Genomic DNA, 26,099 nt, shown 5'->3' with positions numbered 1-26,099 from the left:
GGGCGCAGTGTGAACAGGCGCTTTTTCGCATTTTAAAGTTCCAGAGCCACTGCTTTCCAAGCTAGCGAGGCACGCCTTGCCAGTTCAATACAAATTAGGGCGTCGCAGGGAGCGAGAGTATACCGCCCAAAAGCGCCTGGGTACGAGATAGGCGTGCTCTCGTCTATGGTACAACTTGGGGGGAAATTTCACAGATTATTCTGACAATCTCTGCATTGGGTAGGAGCTAGTGACAAGGGACAAAAATATTCTTGATAGTGGGTGTTTCTGCTCTCATTAAGAACATTAGTAAGTCGCAGTGCCAGGCAGAAAGAAGCACAGGGTTCACTCCGGGCACTGAGGAAGGAAGGAATTGCTCGGCCGACCACCATCGTGGGTAGAAGCCACATTAGTGACTGATTAGAAGAAGCGTAACCACTGAGTATCCCCCAAAGTGGGTAGGTGCCATTTATCGAAGGAAATAAACAAACAAGCTGTAGCTGAACCACGAGAAGCGTTCCACGAGAAGCTCGGTGGAAACCAGGGAACAGAGACTGGGCTTGCCCGTGCTCAACCTGCTGGGGTGTTCTTGGCTGAGGATTGAGTGGTTTTAACTTTCTGTCTTAGAGTCGGATTTATAGTTTATCTGTTTCTGAGTCTAACCATATCCCTAGTGCTCATGTCAACTACTTCTCCTGGCCAGGCGCGATCCGCCTGTTCAGCGTCCCTGCCTTCTAACGAATTACCGTTAGACTCCTTTTTCCGCAGTGGTATCGACAGCATTCCCGTGGCACTGGTACCTACAAATGGAGGCTTCATCAGACTTACAAACCCCCAGGCGGTTTAAAAGGAACTTAAGACAACTGCAAACCATTTCCAGACCATCACAGATGTGCGCCCATTTGGGTGAGGTGGTATCGTGTTTAGGTCGCCGGATCATACCTGCGTGCAGGATCTTCTCAAATGCACCTCGTTTGCTGCTACCCCGGTGAGTGCTTTTATTCCGCCTCACCTTGCATGTACCAAAGGCCTTGTACGGGGAGTCGACTCCAAGCTGAGTCCATCTGAGACCCTAGACAGGCTCTCTGGAGCAGGCGTAATTTCAATTTACCGGTGTAATCGCCTAGTCGACAACGAGAGGGTTCCAACTGAATCTGTCATCGCGACATTTGTGGGCACAAAATGCCGATCAGAAATAAAATTCTGGCCACTGATCTTCCGAGTAGAACCCCTCGCTTCTCGTCCGATTCAATGCAAGAACTGCTGGAGATTCGGCCACAGTGCGGGAGCATGTAAATCTAACGTTCGTTGTAGCACCTGCGGAGAGAGCCATCCTTCAAGCAAGTGTACTGCAACAGTGGAAAAGTGTTGTCTCTGTGGGGGTGGTCAATGCGCCGACAACTCTGACTGTTCCGCTCGTTCCCGGGAGGTTCAAATCCTAGAATTTATTGACCACCGCCACTGTTCTCGAAGGGAAGCCACTGGCATAGTTAGACACAGGGCTTTTGGATACTCTGGTATTACAGCGCGCTGCACTTCCAGTATGGACTCAAACCTATCGCATGCTATTGAAACTGCTGTGGAAAAGGCAGTGAGTAAGGCAATGGATAAACTCATATCTAACCTTTCCGACTGTTTGGTGCAAATTCTTTCAAATCAGATTGGACAAACAGTACAGACTAGTACAGAACCTGCAGTATTAGACATTACCAGCGATGCCACACAGCTATGCAACGTAGTGTTGGATGAACTTTCTGCATCTGCAGGCAAGGCTAAGCAGTCACGAACACAGGTGCACTTGGACCGACATTCGCCTCAGCCGAGCAGAAGTACTGCTACAGATATGGAACTCGATATACGAACTAATAAACGTACCACATCCCCTATCTTCACCGATCTCAAGTCCAAATCTAAACGGAATGCATCAACTATTTCGCGTGAAGATGCTAACAGGGGCGCGACATGCGCCTCTGTGGTGCGCTCAACACCATAGGTCAGTTGAGGGTACTACAGTGGAACTGCCGTTCTATATTCTCAGCCTCAACCGACTTACATTACTTTTGCAATAACTTTAATCTTGATATTATAATTCTCCAAGAAACTTGGCTCACACCAGATAAAAATTTCCATCTTGCAGGTTTTCGTTCTTTTCGATTAGATCGCCCACCTCGTGGTGGTGGTTTAATGATCCTTGTATCAGGTAAATTATGCCATAGGGCGAAAATTTCTTTCAGAATGTTAGACTTAGATTGTGAAATATTAGCATTAGACTTGTGTCTCCCCGGATACCACCCTTTTGATTGATATGTGGGGTTTAACGTCCCAAAACCACTATATGAATATGAGAGACGCCGTAGTGGAGGGCTCCGGAAATTTAGACCACCTGGGGTTCTTTAACGTGCACCCAAATCTGAGCACACGGGCCTACAACATTTCCGCCTCCATCGGATACCACCCTTTTTCAATTGTAAATTGTTACTTCCCCTTCGGTGTGCAAAGTACGCGTTATCTTGACAGCGTTTTGGTAGCATGTAAAAAGGAAATTATACTCACAGCAGACTTTAATTCACATCATTTGTCTTGGGGTATAAGGACCGATTCTTGTGGTAGGCGACTATGGGAATGGACTATTGATCACAACCTCTCCTGTCTGAATAAAGATCATGTAACATTTGTCCGAGGTCAAACTAGCTCAGTATTGCATTTAACGTTTTGCTCCAATGCAATCAAGGTTTCGTCATGGGCTGCTCTGGATTCGGCAACTAACAGCGACCATCTTCCATTAGTTTTTGACATTACTTGTCCAACAATACCTTTAGATCAGCCAAAACGCACATACATCAACCATAGCAAATTTCAAACCTGCCTCCGTTCTGCCATTTCCAAGCTTGGAAATGCCAGTACTAAGGAGATTGCATCTACGATTGGTTCAATGCTGGAGGGATCTAGAAAAAATCCCGAATTTTCTATTCCATCCAATAAACGATCTTCCTCTCGTTGGTGGAATGATGAGTGTACGCGCGATTATAGAAGATGAAAAGCCGCTTGGAAAAAAGTTCTTCTTAATCAGAGCCCAACAAACTGGAAGGACTATCAATTCCTTGCTGGCGTATTTAAGCGTACAGTGAACCGCGCGAAAGAAGAATACGACAGTAGACATTTTGATTACCTTTCTAAATCTAAAAATAAGCGGGCTTTGTTCACTTATCTTCGGACAAGAAAGGTACTGCCAGCACCTTTAACGTTACAGTCATGTATCTTGACACCGGAAGAAATGAACCCCCCTCTAGAAGACGTAGCGCAAGGTTTAGAACGCCGCTTCACTGCTAATTTTTTGGCTATTCAGCCCGTTCTGGTAAACTTGCATGAATTTCCAGAAGTTTCTTTAGCTGAATTGAGTCAGACAGTATTATGCTTACCGAGGACGGCTCCCGGACCAGATGGTATTACGAACTCTATGTTAAAATGTTTACTCCAGGAATCACCTAATCTTTTGCTAGAACTAGTGAATTATTCTTTAGGGAACGCATGGATACCTCCAGAATGGAAACTTGCCAAAATGGTATTGTTGCTAAAAAAGAAAATGATGCATACACGTTGGATAACATAGAGCCGATCACACTGACATCAAACTTGGTGAAATTGGTTGAGAGAATCATCAATATACGAATTAATGAACTTATTACCATGAGGTCAATTTTTAGTCCTTCTCAAATTGGGTTCAGGGCTGGTTGTTCAATTTTGGATGCCCACATTGATTTAGAGAGTCGACTTCAATTAGCTCGGCTACATAAAAAATATGCAGCTTTAGTTACTTTAGACATCGCTAAAGCATATGATACCGTGGAGCACTGTATTTTGATAAATACCTTGACTTTCCATCATACATAGTAGCGTGGGTTCACAATTTTCTCGCAGACAGGAAATTTAATGTTTTAAAGATGGGTTTTCATCATCTACTCATACCCAAACGAGCGGAGTACCGCAAGGCTCGGTGCTTTCCCCGGTGCTATTTAATTTACTAATGAGCACCATTCCACGTAAACAGGATATAACAACTTATGTTTATGCAGATGATATCGCATTTTTTGCGATGGCAGATAACATTCAGACCTTATATGAACGGCTGCAGACTTACCTTAATATATTGGAGAGCTGGCTCGATGGCAACAGCTTTTTACTTAATCCGAGTAAATGTGCCCTCCTTCTTTTCCTGCTGCATTACCCTGTGAACATCTCTCTGTCTTACCATCATGAGAATATACCACAGGTGGAATCTGTTAAATACCTTGGAGTAATTTATCACACATCGCTTAACTGGCGACCTCATATCGAATATATCGCCGGAAAAGGTGTGCAGGCCATTGGCATATTACGTAGGCTAAGCAATTACCGCATAGGTATGAGAAGAGACACATTGGTAATGATATATCGCATGTACGTTCGTCCCATTTTGGAATTTGGTTGTGTACTTTTCTCTAGAGTTCCAGCTTACAAGTTGCGGCCTCTAATTCTTCTGGAAAGAGAAGCTTTGCGCTTATGCCTTGGCCTTCCCAAAACAGTTGCCAACAATGTGTTGTATCTCGAATCGAGGGTCCCTCCGCTTTCTTGTAGAATTCGCCTTCTGACTGTTCAGACATTCTTAAGAATTTATGAATCACCATTACGACATTCAGAAACGGCCTTTATTTCCACCCCGGAATCATTTTTTGCTGCTAGATGGCCACGATTTCACACGCCACAAATTAAATATGTGCAAAATTTACTGGAGCCTCTAAACGTACGTATACGCGACATCACGCCGATTCGTGATAATTTAGCCCCGGTAGAAATTCGATTCGACGACATTTTTTCTAATAATGCCAAATTACTTCCCCATAATATTTTGGATGGTTTACTACAAGATCACTTGCGCCGTATTACAACGAACGTTATTATTGCTACAGACGCATCGCAATACGACGAAAAGTCAGGGGTTGGTATTTTCAGTCCGATTTTAAATTGGATTTATTCCCTTCGACTACCCTATTTTATACCTGTTTTCGTGGCTTAGTTTCTGGCAGTAGTGCTCGCCTTACGCAAGTTAGATACAGCAATTACATCAGCTGTCATAATAACAGATTCCCTATCTCTCTGTGCAGCACTATCTGTTGGTGCTGATAATCACGTAACAAAGGCGTTCCGTGCACTAGTACCTGCGCATTTGAGAAAAGTACGATTAGTTTGGGTGCCTGGACATAAAGGTTTGTTTCTAAATGAAATAGCCGATTCCTTAGCTAAGTCGTCAATCAGCCAACCAATTCTACCACTCTGTCCATCATCCGCTTATGTGAGCGCTGCTCGATTCCGCAGACGTACGCTGATGCAAGTCTTTAAAGGTTCAGCACTAACAAACTCTACAGATTATCGCTATTTATTATATCCCTGGCGAAGAGACTTTTGCCGCACTCGAAAACAAGAAGTAGCTATCACAAGGCTGCGTTGCCGCGTACCAAATCTAAATTTCTATAAGAACAGGTCTGCTCAGGCACCTTCGCCACTGTGTGCATTCTGTGATGAACTGGAAACAATAGATCATTTCTTTTTGACCTGCAGGCGGTTTAACACATTACGAAAAATCCTATTAGAAATACCTTTACGTGGTATTGGTATGGACTTATCTCTGCCTGTCATTTTGTCTGTTGGAGCTTCCATTTCTGGTTTCTCTAATGCGACAGTATGCGCGGCCGTCCGGGACTATATTGATGAGACTAGTAGGCTGACTAATAAACCAGTTGTGAAGAAGAAAGAGCGTCATTGGCAAGCAACATCGCCACCGCTTGGGTACTGGGTGCTGGGCTTGTCCCGCTCGGCTCGTGCTGATCATCGCCGGCATCTGCTTGACCGTTGCTCTTGCACGATCGTGTTTCTTCGTAGGACCACCGTCGCAACAGTCGTCAATAAACCCTTTTTCAATTGGTGGAAGGTGCTGACATTCCCCGTCGCCTGAACCTGGGTGCTGCCATTCGCCGTCGCCTGAACCTGGAGCTGCGCAACCGAACGCTACCTCCCATCATGGCTACCAACAACGCGCAACCTGGCTCTTCCACTCCATCCCCCAGCAACCCCGGCGTTCTTCGTTTGCGAGAGCCCAAGGTCTTTAGCGGAGCTGATGAGACCGACGTGGAAGACTGGTTCGCTAACTATGAACTTTTGAGCGCAAACAACAAGTGGGATGACGCGGACAAATTGATTTACGTCATCTTTTACCTCACTGACGTGGCCGAAATGTGGTATAACAACCACAAAAACGACATCACGACGTGGTTCATCTTTAAAACCTTGTTTGCTGACGTTTTTGGCCGACCCGCAGTCCGCAAGTCCAGAGCCGAACAACGCTTGCGGACTCGCGCACAAAAGCCAACGGAATCTTTCACCAGCTACATCGAAGACATTATTGGTCTTTGCAACCGTGTGAACACCACCATGCCCGAGTCGGAGAAGATTCAACACATCCTCAAAGGGATAAATGACGGTGCATATCAGCTGCTCCTGGCCCGTAATCCTGCCACCGTTGCGGAACTTGTCACTTTGTGTCAAAGTTTCGACCAGTTGAACAAGCAGCGCGCCCTGACTCGGCCATTTTCCTCACACGCCGACTCGCTCTCCAGTCTCACTTCTGTTCCCGACCACTCACCAACCCTGCAAGAGATTAAAGATTTTGTGCGTGAAGAAGTAGCTCGGCAACTGTCGTTAATTCCCTTCACGCAGCAGCCGCCGTCCTCTCGTCTGCCCTCACCACTCCGCGACGTTATTGCCGAAGAGGTAGCTCAGGCTGTTCCCGTCGCTGCCCACCAGCAGCCTGTGGCCATGCCTGTTGCCCATGCGCCGGCTATGCAGCCCGTGGCCGCGCCTCTCACGTATGCCCAGGTGGTACGTAGCAGACCCCGCCAGCAGCATTTGCCACCCATGTCTTCAGTCGCTCCCCACTCCGCCCCATTTTCGACACCTTGGGCCGCACCACGAGTCAGCAATTCCTGGCGCACTCCTGACAATCGACCGATCTGCTACGCCTGCGGTACTCCAGGACACGTGGCACGATATTGTCACCGTCGCTCCTAACCACTCCACGACGCTACTCGGCCGTTACCGTATGACCCACAGCCCATGCACATACCTGCTCCCTATCCCTCACCGCAGTATGGATACACTAACTTTCCTGAGTCTCGGTCACACCAGCCTCAAACTCACTCTCCCCGCTCCCCATCTCCTCGCAGGCGATCACTGTCCCCAATGCGTCCTAGACCCGCTTCCTCCAACCGGGAAAACTGAACGCCGCAGCTCCAGAGGCAAGAACTGCGCCGTCGTCGAAATGCTCAAGTCCTCGCACTTCACCAGCTAACGTCGTCGCTATATCTGTCGATGGTGTTTCTACCTTTGCCCTCGTCGACACAGGTGCTGCCGTTTCTGTTATAGCCGCCCAGCTCTGCCGCTCCCTACTCAAAGTGACCACGCCGCTCTCTGGACTATCGCTTCGTACAGCTAGCGCACAACAAGTTCGACCTCTTGGCACCTGTACGGCCCGCATATTCATCCAAGGCTCTATGTACGTTGTCGAGTTCATCGTACTTTCGGTGTGCTCGCATGACGTTATCCTCGGGTGGGACTTTCTGTCAAATCATCATGCCATCATCGACTGCGCACGCGCTGAAGTTCAATTTTCGCACCTGTGTGACGAACCTTTGCATGAAATCCTTGATCGGTCGCCAAAACTTGTCGTGCGTGAGGACACTGAAATTCCGCCAGCCTCTCTTGCCGTTGTCCCGGTTTGCTGCGATGACTATAACGATGCTACAGTAATGTTTACACCTTCCGACATTTTCATGAGCCGCAGAGCCGTTTCCTTGCCTTTCGCTACACTCGACGTCACTGCTGGCCGAAGCAATATTTTCGTTCACAACCCCCTTTCTGCACCGCTTACGCTACTTGCCGGCGAATGTCTCGGTCGAGTGGAGTACCTCGATTCCTCTTTATTCCTTAGCATGCCAGACGAATCGTGCAGTAGCGCCTCGACCGAACTTCATGCCCTTTCCCCACTGAAGTGCTCATCGAGTGACACCTTCTCGAGTTCCATCGCCGACACCTCAAGTGCCCATGAACGCGCCGAGCTTCTTAATCTCCTCCAGCACTTCGCGAATTCATTCGACGTTTCCCAGCCGCAATTGGGTCGGACTTCCGCAGTGCACCACTACATTGACACCGGTTCGCACCAGCCATTGCGTCAAAGACCGTACCGTGTCTCTGCTGCAGAATGTCACGTCATCAACGACCAGGTCGAAGAGATGCTACGCCGTCGCGTTATTCGACCATCGCACAGTCCTTGGGCATCTCCTGTCGTTCTAGTTCGAAAAAAAGATGGATCGATTCGATTTTGCGTCGACTACCGGCGATTAAACAAGGTGACGCGGAAAGACGTCTATCCATTACCGCGCATAGACGACGCCCTTGACAGCCTCCAAGGAGCCGAATTCTTCTCCTCCTTAGACTTACGATCTGGATACTGGCAGGTTCCTATGGCAGAAGCTGATCGCCAGAAAACTGCGTTCATTACACCAGATGGCCTGTATGAATTTAACGTAATGCCATTTGGTCTTTGTAATGCTTCTGCCACGTTTGAACGGCTCATGGACAACACACTGCGTGGACTGAAGTGGTCTGTGTGTCTATGCTACCTCGACGACATTGTCGTTTTCTCTCCCGATTTTCCTACGCATCTGCTTCGGCTCCAACTGGTTCTGACGTGTTTAACCAACGCTGGGCTCCAACTGAACCTTAAAAAGTGCCGCTTCGCCGCGCGAGAGCTGTCCATCTTAGGGCACATCGTCTCCAAGCATGGTGTTCGACCCGACCCTGCAAAACTGCGAGCAGTCGCTGAGTTCCCGAAACCTACTACACTGAAAGAATTACGCAGTTTTGTCGGACTATGTTCGTACTTCCGGCGCTTCGTGCGAAATTTTGCATCGATCATGTCACCACTGACCAACCTCCTACGCGGTGATGCAGACCTTTCATCCTGGTCTTCTGACGGCGACGTCGCGTTTGCCACGCTCCGTAGTCTGCTAACATCTCCTCCAATTCTTCGGCATTTCGACCCAACAGCTGCAACGGAAGTTCACACAGACGCTAGTGGGGTTGGTCTAGGCGCCGTCCTCGCCCAACGCAAGCCGGGCTACTCCGAATACGTCGTCGCTTATGCGAGTCGCACACTTACTAAAGCTGAGGCCAATTACAGCGTCACTGAAAAAGAGTGCTTGGCGCTAGTGTGGGCGCTTCGCAAGTTCCGCCCTTATTTGTACGGTCGCCCATTCGACCTGGTAACGGACCACCATGCACTTTCTTGGCTCGCCACATTGAAAGACCCTTCTGGCCGCCTAGCTCGGTGGGCACTGCAAATCCAGGAGTACGACATTCGTGTCATCTATCGCAGCGGACGCAAGCATTCTGACGCCGACGCCCTGTCGCGTTCGCCTTTAACTCCCGACTCGGCCTGCGGAACCACTGGTATCTCCATCGCATCTCTCGACCTCGACTCCTTTACCAGTGAACAACACAAGGACCCGTGGATCGCTTCTCTTTTTAACTGTCTTTCTGGATCTTCAACCACTGCGGTACCACGATCTCTCCGACGTCAAGCTGCTCATTTCGCCATTCGTGATCGGCTACTACACCGACGCAACTACGCCCCCGAAGGTCGTAAGTGGCTCTTGGTTGTCCCGCGCAGCTTTCGATCACAAATCTGCGCCTCCTTTCACGACGATCCCCAATGTGGTCATGCCGGAGTTTTCAAAACTTACGAACGCATTCGCCATCGCTTCTACTGGCGCAGAGTGTATAATTTCGTTCGAAAATTTGTTATGGGCTGTCCTGACTGTCAACGTCGCAAATCACCGCCTTTCCACTCGTCCGGTGCGCTTCAACCGCTTCCGTGCCCTGCCAAACCTTTCGATCGGATCGGAATTGATCTCTATGGCCCTCTACCGACAACATCAGATGAAAATCGGTAGATTATAGTGGCTGTGGACCATTTAACACGCTACGCTGAGACCGCCGCCCTTCCAAGTGCCACTGCGCGGGACGTAGCATCCTTCATCCTTCATCGCTTCATATTACGACATGGTGCACCTCGAGAACTACTAAGCGATCGAGGTCGAGCCTTCCTATCAGAAGTCGTAACGTCTCTGCTTTCTGAATGCCATGTTGTTCATCGCAAGACCACGGCATACCACCCGCAGACTAACGGGCTCACGGAAAGGTTTAACCGCACCCTTGGCGATATGCTCGCCATGTATGTGACATCCGAACATACTAACTGGGATCGCATTCTTCCATTCATTACGTTCGCATATAACACCGCGGCACAGTCTACCACTGGATTTTCACCTTTCTTTCTTCTTTATGGACGCGAACCATCCCACACCATCGATACTCTCCTTCCATACCGTCCTGACGCATCCGAATGCCCATCTGTGTCCGAAGCTGCCCGAAATGCGAAAGAGTGCCGTGAACTCGCACGCACCTTTACGTCTCGAGAACAACAGCGCCAGAAAGAAAACAACGTCGACTCTTCCCAAAGCCCCAGCTATTCCCCGGGATCACTTGTATGGCTGGCTGTTCCTTACCAAACCCCCGGCATTTCCTCAAAACTCGTTCCAAAGTACGAGGGCCCATACCGCGTTTTGGAGCAAACCTCGCCGGTGAATTTTCTCATCGAGCCACTTTCCCCATCTGACGACATGCGCCGGCGTGGACGTGACATCGTCCACGTCGCCCGCCTTAAGCCATATTATAGCCCTCTGCCTCCAGACTCTTAGGTCGCCAGGATGGCTCTTTTTCGGCGGGGGCAAATTGTGAAGAAGAAAGAGCGTCGTTGGCAAGCAACATCGCCACCGCTTGGGTACTGGGTGCTGGGCTTGTCTCGCTCGGCTCGTGCTGATCATCGCCGGCATCTGCTTGACCATTGCTCTTGCACGATCGTGTTTCTTCGTAGGACCACCGTCGCAACAGTCGTCAATAAACCCTTTTTCACAGTTTTATTATCCTAACAGGTTCACATAATTATATACGTATAAAGGCTGATTATTGCTCTATTCTGAGAATAAATTTGTTTATGTAAATATTTGTATGCATTACATTTAGCACCACACTTTCCTAGGCTATCGGTAATCTTTCTGTTAAACCTCCATCATTCCAAATATGAACAGTAAATGTTGAAACCACTCGATTCTTGGCCGATCCCCCACAGTGGGTATGCGCCACTAACAATAAGAAAACAACAACAACAACAACTGTAGCTGACGCAATGGCCTGGCACATCGCCGTTGGCTTCTGCGTTTTCGGCATTGGCTGGTATGCGGTGGACCAATACGTGCCAGACCTGCTTCCGCGCATCGACGTGGCCGTCATGACCGCAGGCAAGCACATTTCATCCGCAGCACGCTCCTTCGCCATCGAGAGCAAGGACAAAGGGGACCGTAGTCTCAAAGCGAGCCCACAGTCAGAAACCGTAGATTCAGCCGAGAATCAAGCAGAGAGCAACAACTGTGGTGACGGTCAGGGCACGAGAAACGAAAGCATCGAGGAAAGTCAACAGTCAGAAAATTGGAGCATGGTCAAGCAAGCCCTCAATGACGATGAAAAGGACGGCAAGGACATAGGAAGCGGTGGTCTCGTGGTGAGCCCGCAGCCAGAAACCGTAGGTGAAGCCGAGAAGTGGGCAGTAGACAGCGAGTACAGACATTGCGAGGGCAAGAGGCAAATTAGCATTGAGGACTGCCAACAGTCACAAAATTCGAGTGCTGTCGTGCAGGTCCTCAAGGACGACGAAAAGGGCGACAAGGGCAGCGGTGAGACTGGACAAGAGACAAGGCCATATCCAAAGACCAAGGAGGCTGAGAGCAAGGAGAACCAGGGTACCAAAGGCACAAGAGATGCCGCACTCTACGGAAGACCGCAGCGAGAAATTTTCGATGCCGTAGAACAGAAAGGCAACGTAAGAGAGCCATTTTTGAACGTGGCGAGGGCTGGTAAAGTTACAAGTTCTGAGCCATTTTATGCAGGGTGGCATGGCTGGTGATCCTGGTTTTACGATCCCGTTCCGAAGTGAGGAACATGTCGCACATTCCAGAACAAAACCTTTCCAGCCGGTTCATAACACAGCGGGTAAGCATCAAATTTAAAAGCTACATTATTTCTTTCCGTTTGAATACAGGATCATTACATAACTCTACCCTTGTAAACGAAGGTCAATTCCTGCAGCACACGTAATAAACTTGTCTTGGTTGTGCTTCCTCCGTTTCTTAGCAGAAATATTTGCATGGAGCGAATCCTCATGAGCCTTTCTCATAAATTTGTGACTCTTCGTCTATACTCAGTTTCCACAAATGATCACAAAGAGCACTCAAGCGTACCCCATGCAACAGCGCAGGCCAATAAAATGTAGGACAAGCTCATTTGGCGCCATGAGTAGCTATATCAATTTCTTGAAGGTCGTAGCTTTGACTACATCGTTCCAAGAATTCGGAAATATGCTTAGTCACTCCACTCTCTGGGTTTTCACCGCAGTTATTTTGAGTCCGTACGCGAACACAGCGCTGTTAATGAGGACTGTTTGATAGTTCTAGCTAAGTTTCCTATATTGAACTTATGAGCAAATTGGGCTAGTTGGAGCATAATCATGATAGTCGGCGCAAGCAGCACATGAAAAACAAGAAAGTAAGGCCTGCGTGCTCAGACTTGGGTGCACGTTAAAGAACCCCAGGTGGTCGAAATTTCCACAGCCCTCCACTACGCCGTCTCTCACAATCATGTGGTGGTTTTGGGACGTTAATTGAACGCCACATATCAATCAAAAACAAGAAAGTACCTGACACGAACGCTGTCTAACAACTGAAAGTATAATCTGAAAAACGTGGCATATACAAACAGCAAGAATCGCAGCAGCAAAACCGTATCTACCTCAACCCAAGCATCAGATCACGTATGCTGCAAAATATAAAACCTGGGCATCTGTGAGCACAATTGAGGGCTGGCTGGCGCACTCCTTAGGAACATGTTGGACGAGTGCGTGATTACATAACACGGTGGTTTAGGCTTGCACACGTGAGAGAGAGAACAGGCAAGTGCTACTTTAATGAACAGCGTCTCTGTGTTCTCTGTCTCTGAAATATCTACGTCTTTTGTAGCGCTAAAATAACCATGTGATGCAATAGTTTTTTTTTGCTATTAGAATGCTTCCTAAATTTCACGTGGGCACTAGTACAGACTGGGGAGCCAGCTGCTGTCTTTCCTATATTGGTTTACAGCATAACAAGCCATTTTCTCACTGTCGTTGATGCCGGATAAGAACAAACACACGCTCAATTTTATTCGTTGTTTAATAAAAAGACATTGATCAATTTTGAATCATGTAGTTTAAATGTCTGTAACCATGCCTTTCAGAACTTTGCAGAAACTGAAGCTCAATATTTTCGCATGTATAACAAAACGGACGTTATTAACACGCTATTTGTGACATCACTGTTGAATTCACTCTGGCTTGCCACAGTGGCATGGCTGATGAATTTGTTTTTTTTCGAATTCTACGAAATTTAACCTCAATAGGCATTTCACCATTGTAGCACACTTGGAAAGCTTCAAGTATTTGAAGCTGCTTCCAACGTCGCATTATCATATTGTTTTCACTAGGTTAACGTTGCACAGCTGAGGGCGAAGAGTGAGATTCAAATAGAGGAATTAACAATGGTACTGTAACACAGATGGGGCAAGAAAATATCGTGTTAACTTGCGAAAGAGTGTCCCCTGAACCTAAGTTTTATTGCAAAACAGGGACATAAAGAAGATACGAATACACACAAAGCGTCTCTTCTTTTAATCCCTATCTTGTTCGCCCAATTCAACTTGCAAATTTTCATGGACCGATTGAAGCCCAAATGTCAACCTTTCTGAAGTTACCATGAACACTTGTATTTTTTGCAATTTCACCTTCTAAACAGTGGGCCTGAGAAAGAGTATGCAAAGCATTTTGTACGAGAAACTCATGGAGATACTGGTACCCGATGACCTGAGGATTATATACCGAGCCGTCCGGAGAGCGTGGCAGCGGATGGAGTGGCCACAGTGGATTGCTGATGTAGACTGGGACATTGCACGCCTGCTGCTGCTCTCTTCCTTGCTCTGGATCGGGATCGCAACGTATGTTTCCTCCATGACTAAGATGCTCGCCCGTTACATTACGTAGTATAAACGACATAGCTTTATAGCTCTACAGCTCTATACATTGAGACAGGTGCGCTGATAATGTAATTGCAACACAGGTTGGTGACAGACTACGATGAAAGAAGTCAGGAGACAGGGTAATATATAGACTTGGGGCTCATTTAGTGAAACGCAGGGCCACAACTTTAAGCGTAACGGCTTGTATGCAATCCGCCATGATGGAACTGTGGAATATGGTGCTCAAACGTTGATCCGAAGGTCACGGGGTCAAATCTAGGCCATGGCGGTCACATTTCGATGGACGCGAATTAGTTGAGGTCCGCGTACTCTGTGATGTCACTTGCACGTTAAATAACACTAGAAATTTTCGGAGCCCTCCAATACAGCGTCTCATAATCATATCGTGGTTTTGAAGCATACAACTCCATATAGTATTATTTTAAATGCGAAGCCTTTCTTTGCGTACTGCAAGCACTTCTGGTGTCTATCTGCGCGTGTATATATCTATCTAGCCGCTTACGTCAGGGTGATTTCGTGATCACCCCATTAACTTGGCGTGAACCAAAATTGGTGTGGGAGGGTAAGATGGTTTGACAAATATTATGCGCTGGTCAAGACATAAATAATGCCACGATTCTGTCGCATACGTTGTCAAACACGTACTGCCCGAAAGTGGCACATGCTCGCAGGCGGGTATGTGCCACAGGTAATAGACAGTATCTACCCAGGAAGGACAGTAACACACAAGGGCAATTCGAACACGTGATCGTTAAGGAGTTCATGTGTCAGCAGCATTCACCCTACGAATGCAAAGAATGAATTTCAGGGTGAAAGCAAGAATCAAACCCAAGCCTTCTGCGTCGCAATGAAGTATTCGCGACTCCAGCAGTTCATGCGCCATCTAGCGACAATATAGGGAAGCGGCATACTGAGGTGCGAACAGTCCAAGCGCAAGTCGTATGGGGTAGAAGCACGGTAGGATGGCGCCAGGCCTGCATGGTAGACGCAGCACACTCACATTGAAAGCTAGAAGAGCGGCCTTTCAGAGCCTTTTCAAAACACTCATTCGGTAACCGCTGCAAGCACACTTGCTTGATACCCACCAGGGAATAAATAATGAACTTTCGGGTAGTAGGCCGGCATTCGCTATGCTATTTCTCGTCATTCTTCTGAGAAGCGTGGTATCCGCTATAGACTTGCTAGGAATTTTGTGCGAATTGTCCAACGCTTGGCTGACGACGATGAAATATTATGCTGAAGTGTATATGCGCCACAGTTAATAGGGAAACAAGAACAAGCTATTGTAAAGGGTCGGAGCATTGGACGACCCACTCGTTACGCTAATCGCATTGTGTGACGACTGGTTCTTCTTTCGCAGTTGCAAGATGGTTCATAAGTCGTATTAACGCGATTGCTTTCCCGACATCAATCCTGCCTAAGGCAAGTTTGCCAACAATTCAAAAGCACCGGAGTAGCTCAGTGGTAAAATACTGGGCTGCCATCCAGCGGACCTAGGTTCGAGCCCCACTGTGCCATTGGGGCTAGGTCATGCCTGCCTAACGCAAGTTTGACAACAAGTTACAAGCACCGGCGTAACTCAGTGGTAGAATATTAGGCTGGCACCCAGCGATTCCGGATTCAAGCCCCACTGTGTCATTAATGCAGGGTTTTTTTTTCTAATTTTGCGCGATATGGTTGCAGACACCGGCGGTGGCGGTGGGCTTGCGTACCTACATATATACACGCTTGCCTTCACAGTAGTCAAGGCAGGGATATTTACAAGAACGTTTGCCATCTCGGATTTTTCGGCAGTTCCTGTCTGAGTGTGTCAATTTTTGCGTGTACTATAGCCTTGGTCCTGGATGAAACAAATCTTTTGGCATGCCATAATCAACAAGCATTTTTTGACATATCGTAATGGTTCTCGTGTACGACCCCTAGTCTTCTGGATGCATCCCTTGTTGTGCAATAATTCTTCCAATAATGAATATTTAGGAATTTCATCATTATCAAAATCAATAAATGATAGCCAAAGATAGCCATTGCCACGCATTTACACCTTGTATATTCAGGAGGCACTATATTTACGCATCGCACAAGTAGATTCCAAAACATTCCACAAGAGTGCATTGTAATGTATCGCAGTGAATGTCGCAAGCAGAGAATGATTCAAATGCCTGTTTCTCACACATACGTGTAAACAAAGCAGGATAACGCCTTTTTCACGAGGACCCATAGAAAAATCAAATATATTTACGCGATGAAGTCGCCTGCCTTTCGAAAGATTTATTTCATGGCCAGCATCACTAACTCAGCATACACTTTGCTTTTTCTTCTTTTCTTTATGTGGCAGGCTGTATTTTAGAGGCGGCACAGAAAACAGGAAGAAGGAGATCGATGCATCGCCAGAAAGCACGGCCTCTGAGCCGCCTGCTGGCGCCGAATCGAGCCTTCTCGAATGCGAGGTGGCTCGCCACGCCTTGCAGGCTTGTCGACATGAGGGGGGCTACATCTATTCTAAAGGTAAGCCCTGAGCTGCATGTACTGCTCGTGTTGTGCACACAACGTCATAGACGACAATAAACGAGTCGCGAAAATGCAGGCAACGCTGAAAAAAAAGGTCCGAAGAGTTCGAGCAACCCTGGGCTGGCCCGTCGTTGGGCATGAAAAGAAGTTTCAAGAAAGCCAGCAAGAACATAGTGCTCGTGCGAGTGAAATGAAGTATGAACGTGAGGTAGACGAATAGACGTTTCATTTAGATGTGAACCCTTTTGTGTGAACCAAGTGGTACACATGTCCGGCTGGAATTGCTCATGTATATAATCTTTATACAGATGGCGATGCAACAAATTTTTTGTAGAGAGCCTATTTCTTTTTTTCTCAACTCGTCTAGAGAAAACAACATATGCCGCCCTAGTGCTTTACTATTGTCGTCGTGATCAACTGATGACATAGAAGATTTTGTTTCGATGCCTTTTGTGGTGATCGTACTAAAACGGAGGGAATACGCTAGAGTCCTGTGCGCTGTGCGACGTCATATTGCATTAAAGAACAGCACATCGTTGAAAAACTTAAATTCGGAGCTCTCAAATGCATATCATGATGGTAAGACGCAAGAAGCCGGAAGTTTTCACTATTATGAAAGGAAGTCTCCCACCTCCCCAAAAAATAAAAAGTCTTGGAGTGTGTTCGAGCTTCGCCTTCCAGAGTAGAACGGGATAGATAAACACTGTAAGCAAAAGTTAGCTGAGATGGGAGTTTCTCCAGCATATCAGCCCACAAAACTTCCCTCGGGTGCCGTCCACCTTGCCTTCAACAATGCTGCAAGAAAAGGAACGTGCGCGCGCAAAACATTGTTCATATCGCACAATCCTGGAACTACTACTGGATGAACATTTGTTAGGCGCCTAGTACGTGACATTTCCTCCTTTTGCTAATAGGAGGAGCTCTTACTACGCGTTCGTAAGTTGCCGTGTGCACCTGTGAGCCGGTTGTGATGGATAAGCCGCTTAAAACTATACCCACTTCATTTCGCGCTTTACGTTTTTTACGCCTGGTGTAAGTTTAGAATTATGCTACGCAATGTCATATGCAGAAAGGATACTCCTTCTCTTACGTAATACTCGTATATGGTTTTTCTTGCATTTTTTGTTTTTTTTTCTAAAGTAGCTTCAAGCAATGACGGGGCTCTGTAGTAGAACACCTGATTCCACCCAGACGACCTGGCTTCGATTCTCGCTTCGGACCAAAACATTTTTACTTTTGATTTTTCGCATCTTTCTCAATTTCTCGGTCAAGGACAAGATGTTTATTTTTCGCTCACAATCAACGACACCAAGGCCCACCGCGCTGTCAAGTACGTATATTAAGAGCATGATTTTTGGTTTAGGTTCTTGAAGCTAAGCGCTGTGCAAGCGACAAATTTCGAAGGGGCTCGTGCCCGTGCTGTCCGCGAAATGCTTGGTGGCACCAGTGTGCGGTAACCTCCGGTTGAGATATCCTCTTATTTCACGTTGCCGAGCTTCATTGTTCAGTGTATACGATCACATGGTCGTCGTTGTGGTCCGTAGCAATCAGTGTTGCGCTGTCAGTAAGCACTTGGATTGAGGTCCAATTCCTGGCATGGGGGAAGAAGAGGGTAAGAATGGAGTATTCTGCAACGTGATAGAAAAAAAACGAAGGAAAGAAAAAAGACAGAAAGAAAGAAAGACAGAAAAAATAGAAAGAAAGAAAGAAAGAAAGAAACAAAGAAAGAAAGAAAGAAAGAAAGAAAGAAAGACAGAAAAGAAAGAAAGGAAGAAAGAAAGAAAGAAAGAAAGAAAGAGAGAAAGAAAGAAAGAAAGAAAGAAAGAAAGAAAGAAAGAAAGAAAGAAAGAAAGAAAGAAAGAAAGAAAGAAAGAAAGAAAGAAAGAAAGAAAGAAAGACAGACATACAGACAGACAGACAGTCAGACAGACAGACAGACAGACAGACAGACAGACAGACAGACAGACAGACAGACAGACAGACAGACAGACAGACAGACAGACAGACAGACAGACAGACTCGCACACCTAGCTACACTCAGCCCCAAGTTAACTGTCGTGGGTAAATCTCCTTCATTTACTTTTTTTACTGTACTTGCAGGAAGCAACCAGTTGAGAAAAGAAGACGCTGCGGCTGCCACCATTCAACGCTGGTCGCGCACCAAGTTGAAGCGGTGGCTCCGAGAGCACGCACTGTCTCGGCCCAGCATCGAGACGTCACCGGTGAACAGCCAGCGTTGGATCGACGATGACCACGGCGCCGTTGTAACTACCGTGCTCAAAGATCGTGATGTCAGCGTCGACACGCTGGGGCCTCCCGAAGGAGGCCTTCATTCCCGCAACAAGGCTGCCCTCGAAAAGGGCCTTTTCGAATCAGCCCGCAGAGGTGGCGACCACGTGGATTCTCGTCGACACACTTGGCACCGACAGAAGTTCTCGCTTACCTCGAAGAAGATTTCCGACTCTCTCCTCAGCCTGGAGTCACACGCAAACTCACGCGCTAGCTATAGTCCCGCATCCAAGCCTCCTTAACGTTGACGGCCACATACAGAACTCTACCTTGTGGCTCCTTTCGCCTGGCCGATGAAAAGGGCGCCGGCAGCGAAAAATGTTTCTAATATTTGAATTACAACTCATAAAAATTGTCCCGATTCCTTCGTGTGTGTGTGTGTGCGGAAGTGGGATGAAGGGAAGGTGTCTTCTCCCGAAGCAAGCTTCTGATCCCTCCTCACTGACTTTTATTTCAGGTAAAGCCTTTCTGCGCACCGTTATCTGAAGAGACAGACTGTCGCAGTCCATCGCTGGCTTGCTATCACCGATGAAAGTTCAAGGACTGTCGAATTTGTCTCACTGAAACCTATTCTGACTACGCAGACGATTTAGCAGTGGGTTGTTTCAGTGCACCAGCAAACGCTTGTGGTCTATATAAAGAGCGTGTCGTCCTAATACCTGAAGTTGACAAACCCTGAAATTCCCGTTAAAATACGTGGTGTATACAAGCGCACAACGAAAAAATTCACGGCACCACAAACGCGTCCGGTTTTCGCACCATTTCAAGGCTGTAAATATTAGTATAACCATGCCTTACCCTAAGAATTTCTCCAACTCACCGTGACCACAAAATCAGTAGCAGGTTTAACGTACCCATTACGTGTCTTTTAAATATATACTTTCAGCTCCCGTTGCGGTGGCCGGTGTTGCTGAATGTTTACAGAAGTGTGCTCTGTTAAGCTCCAGCTTGTTTACAGTAATCAATGGCAACAAACGTGTCATTCAGGCATTCCTTACATGCATTGTGTATCGCGAGGTCAAGTCGGAAGCTGGTTGATACGGCTGCGAATGAGCTAGGTAGCCCCGCTACGGCGGTCTATAGTGGCTAAGGTATTCGGCTGCTGACCTGTAGGTTGCGGGATCAAATCTCGGCTGCGGCAGCTGCATTTTTTTGATGTAGACGAAAATGCTGTAGGCCCGTGTGCTCCGATTTGGGTGCACGTTAAAGAACCCCAGGTGGTAAAAATTTCCGGAGCCCTCCACTACGGCGTCTCTCCTAATCATACGGTAGTTTTGGGACGTTAAATCTCTCACATCAGTCAATAAAATGAGCCAGGTATGCGCCGATTTGCATGAGAAAGAATGGGTGGGTGGATAGACAAGAAGCGGGCTGACATTCGTTTCTTTTAAAAAATTGGGGACATGAAACCTTCGCTATTACAAGTAAAATGGGATTGCGATATTCTGCCCCTAGAGCGTACTTCGAACCCTTAGCACATGATACTTTTTACAACTTTCTATGCACGTGCTAAGTTACCCTAAGGAAATGAGCGCAGTAGCCTGTGGTAATTTTGTACCCCGAAATTAAGAAGGGCTCCTTCTTAATTTTGGTAGAGGAGTCCCTTAAAATGGTCATATTTTGCTCTGTATGCCATGGCAAGAAACATTTTACTGCGGGGAGGACACGGCCCTGGTGTGCCAAGTCCTGGATACGCCACTGGCTGAAGACATGTTACAAGTTCATTGGCTGTTCGATAGTGTCCTGACAAAAGCCATAGGGGAGAATCGGTCATGAAACTGATGGTACCTTAATTTAGAGATAAAAGTGTTTTACGAGCATAATATGTCTACAAATGAATAATTTAAAAATAATTTGGCGAAACAAGAATTAAAAATATAATTAACGGATAAAAAAGACACTCGCCAAGCTAGAGGGTTCTAAGTAAAGTAAATTTATGCTTCAACTCAGCATTCCTTCATTTTGCTTCCCTTTAGAAATCGCATGAGACTTCGCTAACGTTCCTACGCGCCTAATTTCCTTCTCAGTGATATTCTCAGCGCCGAATTCAGGAAAACTTCCTGTCCACGTCACTTCTCCACTCAATGTACTGAATAATCTCATAACACCTCTTCGCTGGCCCACTCATTCGTCGCCACGTTCTCATTCATCGCCGTGTAAAACACCCAGTACGAGGTGTTTTACAACATGAGGGGTAGATGCATTTATTTAAAATATATACAGCATTATGGCACACGACAGGGTTTTCTTTTTTTTTTTACAGCAAAAACTGTTATGAGATCAACACTCGAGTAACACGCAGCTGTCTGTCGCCGCCGCCGCCGGTGTCCATAACCACATCGCGCGATATTTAAAAAAAAAAGACCTAGCACCAATGGCACAGTGAGGCTCGAGCCCGGGTCCGCTAGGTGCCAGTAAAGCATTCTACCACGGAGCTATGCCGGTGCACGTGACTTGTTTGCAAACTTGCCTTATAGGCAGGCTTGCTATCCGGAAATCAATCGCATTATTACGACTTATAAAGCGTTTTGAAACAGCGAAAGAACCACCAGTCGTCGCACAATGCGAATAACGTAACGAGGAGCCCGTCCAATGCTCCAACCCACTATACAAAAACTAGTTCTTGTTCCCTTATTATCTGTGGCGCATACCAACTTCAGCAATAATTCCCCATCGTCGTCAGCCACTGCATGAACAATTGACTCAAATTTTCTTGCAAGTGTTTAGCGCATACCACGCTTTTCAGAAGAATTACGAAAACTAGCATAGCGAATGCCCGCCTATGCTACCCAAAAAAATATTAGTAATACCTTAGTGGGTATCAAGCAAAAGGGCTTGCAGTAGTTACCCGATGAGTGTTTCCAAAAGGCCCTGAAAAGCCTCTCTTCTAGCTTTCACTGTGACTGTGCTGTACCTTCCGTGCTAGCCTGTGCGTTTTTTTTTCTTCGTTTAGAAAACCAGATAAAAGTGTCTATCCAACACAGCAGTGCCAAAAAAATATTCAGCTAGCAGTGAGTTTTTGCCATGCCCAACGAAAAGTGGTCTCCTTTCCGTAAACTACATAATGGACTCTCGCAAATTATGAAGAGAGGGAGGAGGAGTAGACATTTTGTGTGCTGCAATGAAAAAAAAAGATCCATCAATAAAGAAACAAAACTCCACAAAACCAGCACGAACTGACAACACAAGTTCGCACTTGTGCTGTGCCGTTTCTTTCTTTTTTCGTCAATGCAAATTTAATTGTACGTGCAAAAAGTTTAAACAATGTACAACCAAGTTGTCGTTAACGCCTAGCTATGGAGAGGGACGTAGAATGTCAGTGTCATCCTCATCATCTTCTTCACCATAATGTAGTCTCGTAACACACGTAGGCGGCTGGCCCAACGAATTGCGACTTCTCACATCCTGTGGGAAGCAATGGCATGCATTAAAAGCGCAGCGCGGGTCAGCCAACAAGGCATTGCGCCCCAGCGGCGGACGTTTTGCTCATCGGTGGTCCGCGAGTCCTACTGTACTCGTCACTACGCCCAGCCCCCGCCTTCCACCAGCACACAACGCCCTGATGTGAGCGTCATTTCCTATTATTATTGTTTTTCTTTTCTCTCCTGTCTGCGGCATTCCATTATCGCAAAGACGTATGGCAGATACCGGGTAAGGTGAGCCGTAGCAACCACAAAGTGGCCCCAGCTATGGGTGATAAAAAACAACTAACAAACACGTAACCTAGGTCTTCCAGATTCGAGAATCGCCCATGGGCACTCGTAAGTTTGCAGCATCGAATATATGCGCGTGAGTCTGGGAAACGGTGCGGAATCGACACGAATATTAGCTATCGAAGCTTCAGTGCATGAATCTGGAGCGAATACAACCATCAGTTGGCAGCAAACAAGCTACTGAGCTTACGACTGCCCCTTGATAGATTCAAGGTGTATGAGAACCACTTTAAGTGGCCTGGCTTTGTTTTTCGGGTGCATGCATCCGCATTTCACACATTGTCTTTCGGTCCACGCAAAGCTTTCTGCGTGTAGCGGAAGACTGGGCAGATTAAAGCACTATACATGATGATAAGGGGCGCGAAAAAAACGACACACAACAGAGAAGAAGTACACGGGACGACGCGCTACTAGCAACTGGAATATTTTATTCAGGAAACACCATTTATACCGCAGTGACATCAAATTTAACCCAACGAATTCGTTGGGTTAAATTTGATGTCACTGCGGTATAAATGGTGTTTCCTGAATAAAATATTCCAGTTGCTAGTAGCGCGTCGTCCCGTGTACTTCTTCTCTGTTGTGTGTCGTTTTTTTCGCGCCCCTTATCATCATGAACCAGCACCAACTCGCCCAACTTTTTACTTTACTGACTAAAGCACTATATTCACAAACGTATGCAGCATGCTCGGTTCACTGTGCCACGTGTGAGCTGAATACGAATGCCCGTCGCATCGCTGGAGTGCATACTTCATTGTATGCTACCACTATCTTAGATCATTTTTACATCTGACATGCTTAATTTACCAAAAGTCACACTTTCAGTTTATAAATAAAGGAAACTCAGTGTAAGGTAGTAATTGTTTTTCAACGTTTATATCACAACTGCGAGCTTCGTGCTCTATTGTTGCCTACGATGTGTCTTGTCGTCTCCTCTTCCGTTTTTGTCTGCGTATTTGCGCTGTTTTTACATCCAAGTATGATCTAGCAACTTGCCCAAATTTGTCTTCCCGTTCTCTTTATCAGCGTACCAACTTTACATGTTTATCTTCCTTTGATTTCCTCTTTGATTTCTCTGTTTTCCACAATCCACGAGTATATCACCATTTCCTTCATGCGTCACATCATTGTTTTCTTTATTATTGTATTATTCTGTATGGAGGTCATTCTCAAACTTTTGTTTATTCCTGTGACGATTGGTTTGTTCCTCATCCCACTTCCAAATTAAAAATTTTTTATATTATTCACAAATATTATTGTCAATACCACGTAGTGGCGTGCAACTTATTCTTTAGACGCTAAAGTAGATAATTGAAGAACTCAGAAAGGAACAGAATAAAACAAAGTGCACAGGGCAGGCGCTAAACATCAAGTTACTTCATTTTGAAAAAGACCACAGACAGTAGACCCCTCCAGTGCATTCGTTCCGCCGCTGAATCGCTGATCAAGCATGAAACCAAAAAAGAACGCATTCTTTTTTGAATAAACAGATAGGGGTTTCGACAATGCACAAGCTACTCTTGTTTTGATGTTTTAAGCTTTTAGCGACTGTTTTCTCAAAGCATCAGTGGTTTTACCTAGCATCTGAATCTTACGAAGCCGTGGTACACACGTGCAGGCAGCGCAATAGACTGCCAAATGTGCAGTACCTTTGTTCTTCAAAGACAACTCGGGTGTACCGTAGTGGGTAGGAACCGAAATGAAGGCGCGAGCAAGTGAGCAAGCGTTCGACTTAGAACTGAAGAAACCACTATAGCGGGTTTATGCCACCAGCCAAGAATCACGAGAGAAAAACAAGGCCGTTGAGGGTGATTTGTCCTAATGGCGCTTCGTATCGTTTTAGGCTGGTGCATTCTGTGCGCAGCTTATTGCGTGGTCGACCCATGGCTACCCAGACTGCTCCCGCACCTCACTGTCGCCGCACGGATGGGAGCTCCCGCCAGCTCACCTGCCATGGCCTCTGCTCCAGAAGACAAGGACAGAAATCAAGTGAAGGGCGCTGATCTCGAGGCAAGGCCATTAGCAGCTTGAAAGCAGGAACGAGTGAATGTAGGGAGCGAACAGCGAGATTTCTGGGGGGAAGTGAAGGCACGAAGTTTCATTCACACGCAAGGGTAACTTTCGGCAAAACATCCAAACAACATTTTTCGTACGCAGGCCTCCGGTATCGACGGAACGTGTTCTGCGACACAGGGTGACCGACCCTGTGCCCGTAAGGATGTAGTAGAGCCCCCGGAAAGCAGTGACAGCTTTGCAGGTCAGCATTTACTGTTTTCTAGTTAAGGCAGATACCTTAGACGCTCACCAAACGCGGAAATTGGCCGTCGGCTTAGGTGGCGTCTTCTAGATTTGGCGAAACCTGAGTATACTTCATGATACCAGCGTTGGCTCAACACATATGACATAAAGGAAAAAGAATCAAGTAATAAAGGTTGCTAAAAAGTGAGGTGATTCTCAAGCAAGTGTGCGTGCACTCGGCATACCGAAAGTAACATGACCTCAGTGTTACAAAACGCCTTCAGTGACATCACCCTGCGACATTAAGGTGACGTCACAGATTCCCAGAACGCGTGACATTGTCGTAAAATCACGGTGTAATGGCATGACGTCATCGCAATACATCGTCACTTGGCCCGAGGGGGCGATCACGAAGCCTGTGTTTAACCATGCGGAGTACAGAAAGCTTTCAATGCTTATCTTGAAGGCAAGGCATATACCACGTTATCTCTAGTAAGCTTTTCGAGGAGTGATTGCATAAGGAACACTGTTAACTTTTTGAGTAGTGATCTAGCGATTCATTGATGACATTGTAAGAATTCATTGGACGTCATCTTCCTCATCTGTCAATAACCATCATCAGTCTTCGCCCGTTCCTCTTCATAATCGGCGCCATCTTGCTGTTGCTTGAATAAAGCGTCAGCTGAACCACTGTATTTCAAGTGGTGGAAGGTGCTTCCCGATCTCTTCGACCTCTCTCCATCCAAAGCCAGCTCTTGGAGCTCCGTTCGGGACGTCGCTTACGCCAGCTGAGCACCATGGCACAAGAGCAAGCCCAACGGAACCACCCACCGGCGCAACCACCAGCCGCCAACCCTAGCCCGGTCAACAACCCTCCTCGGGAGCCTCCAATCTTCTCTGGTCTGCCTGGTGAAGATGTCGAAGACTGGCTCGACAACTATGACCGTGTAGGTGTCTACAACAACTGGAACGAGGCATTGAAATTAGCACGCGTCTAGTTTTACGTCTCTCAGGTTTCCAAGACGTGGTTCTTGAATCATGAGAGCCAGTTCCGGGATTGGTCTTCCTTCAAAGACCTGCTACAACGCATTTTCGGCACAC

The 26,099-nt window shown here is 46.8% G+C and overlaps 1 protein-coding gene across 2 annotated transcripts in view; it reads left to right on the top strand.

Annotated features, from left to right (window-relative positions):
- The window catches only part of LOC119165060 (uncharacterized), a 47,886-nt gene extending 28,475 nt beyond the window's left edge, over window positions 1-19,411 (top strand). The window contains exons 1-5 of one of the 2 annotated variants that reach the window (XM_075872822.1): window positions 11,310-12,007; window positions 12,075-12,177; window positions 14,010-14,208; window positions 16,586-16,755; window positions 18,859-19,411. In XM_075872822.1, the coding sequence (XP_075728937.1) occupies window positions 11,318-12,007; window positions 12,075-12,177; window positions 14,010-14,208; window positions 16,586-16,755; window positions 18,859-19,289 (1,593 nt within the window). In that variant the 5' untranslated portion in view covers window positions 11,310-11,317 and the 3' untranslated portion in view covers window positions 19,290-19,411. Of the gene's footprint in view, window positions 1-11,309; window positions 12,008-12,074; window positions 12,178-14,009; window positions 14,209-16,585; window positions 16,756-18,858 lie in introns of those variants that run through there. The other variant, XM_075872823.1, reaches the window with a different exon arrangement.
- The last annotated feature ends 6,688 nt before the right edge of the window (window positions 19,412-26,099 follow it).

This window comes from Rhipicephalus microplus, chromosome 9 (assembly GCF_043290135.1).
Source record: "Rhipicephalus microplus isolate Deutch F79 chromosome 9, USDA_Rmic, whole genome shotgun sequence".
Taxonomy (NCBI): domain Eukaryota; kingdom Metazoa; phylum Arthropoda; class Arachnida; order Ixodida; family Ixodidae; genus Rhipicephalus; species Rhipicephalus microplus.
Note: the sequence above shows the minus strand (reverse complement) of the source record. Positions and strands in the feature narration are given on the sequence as shown.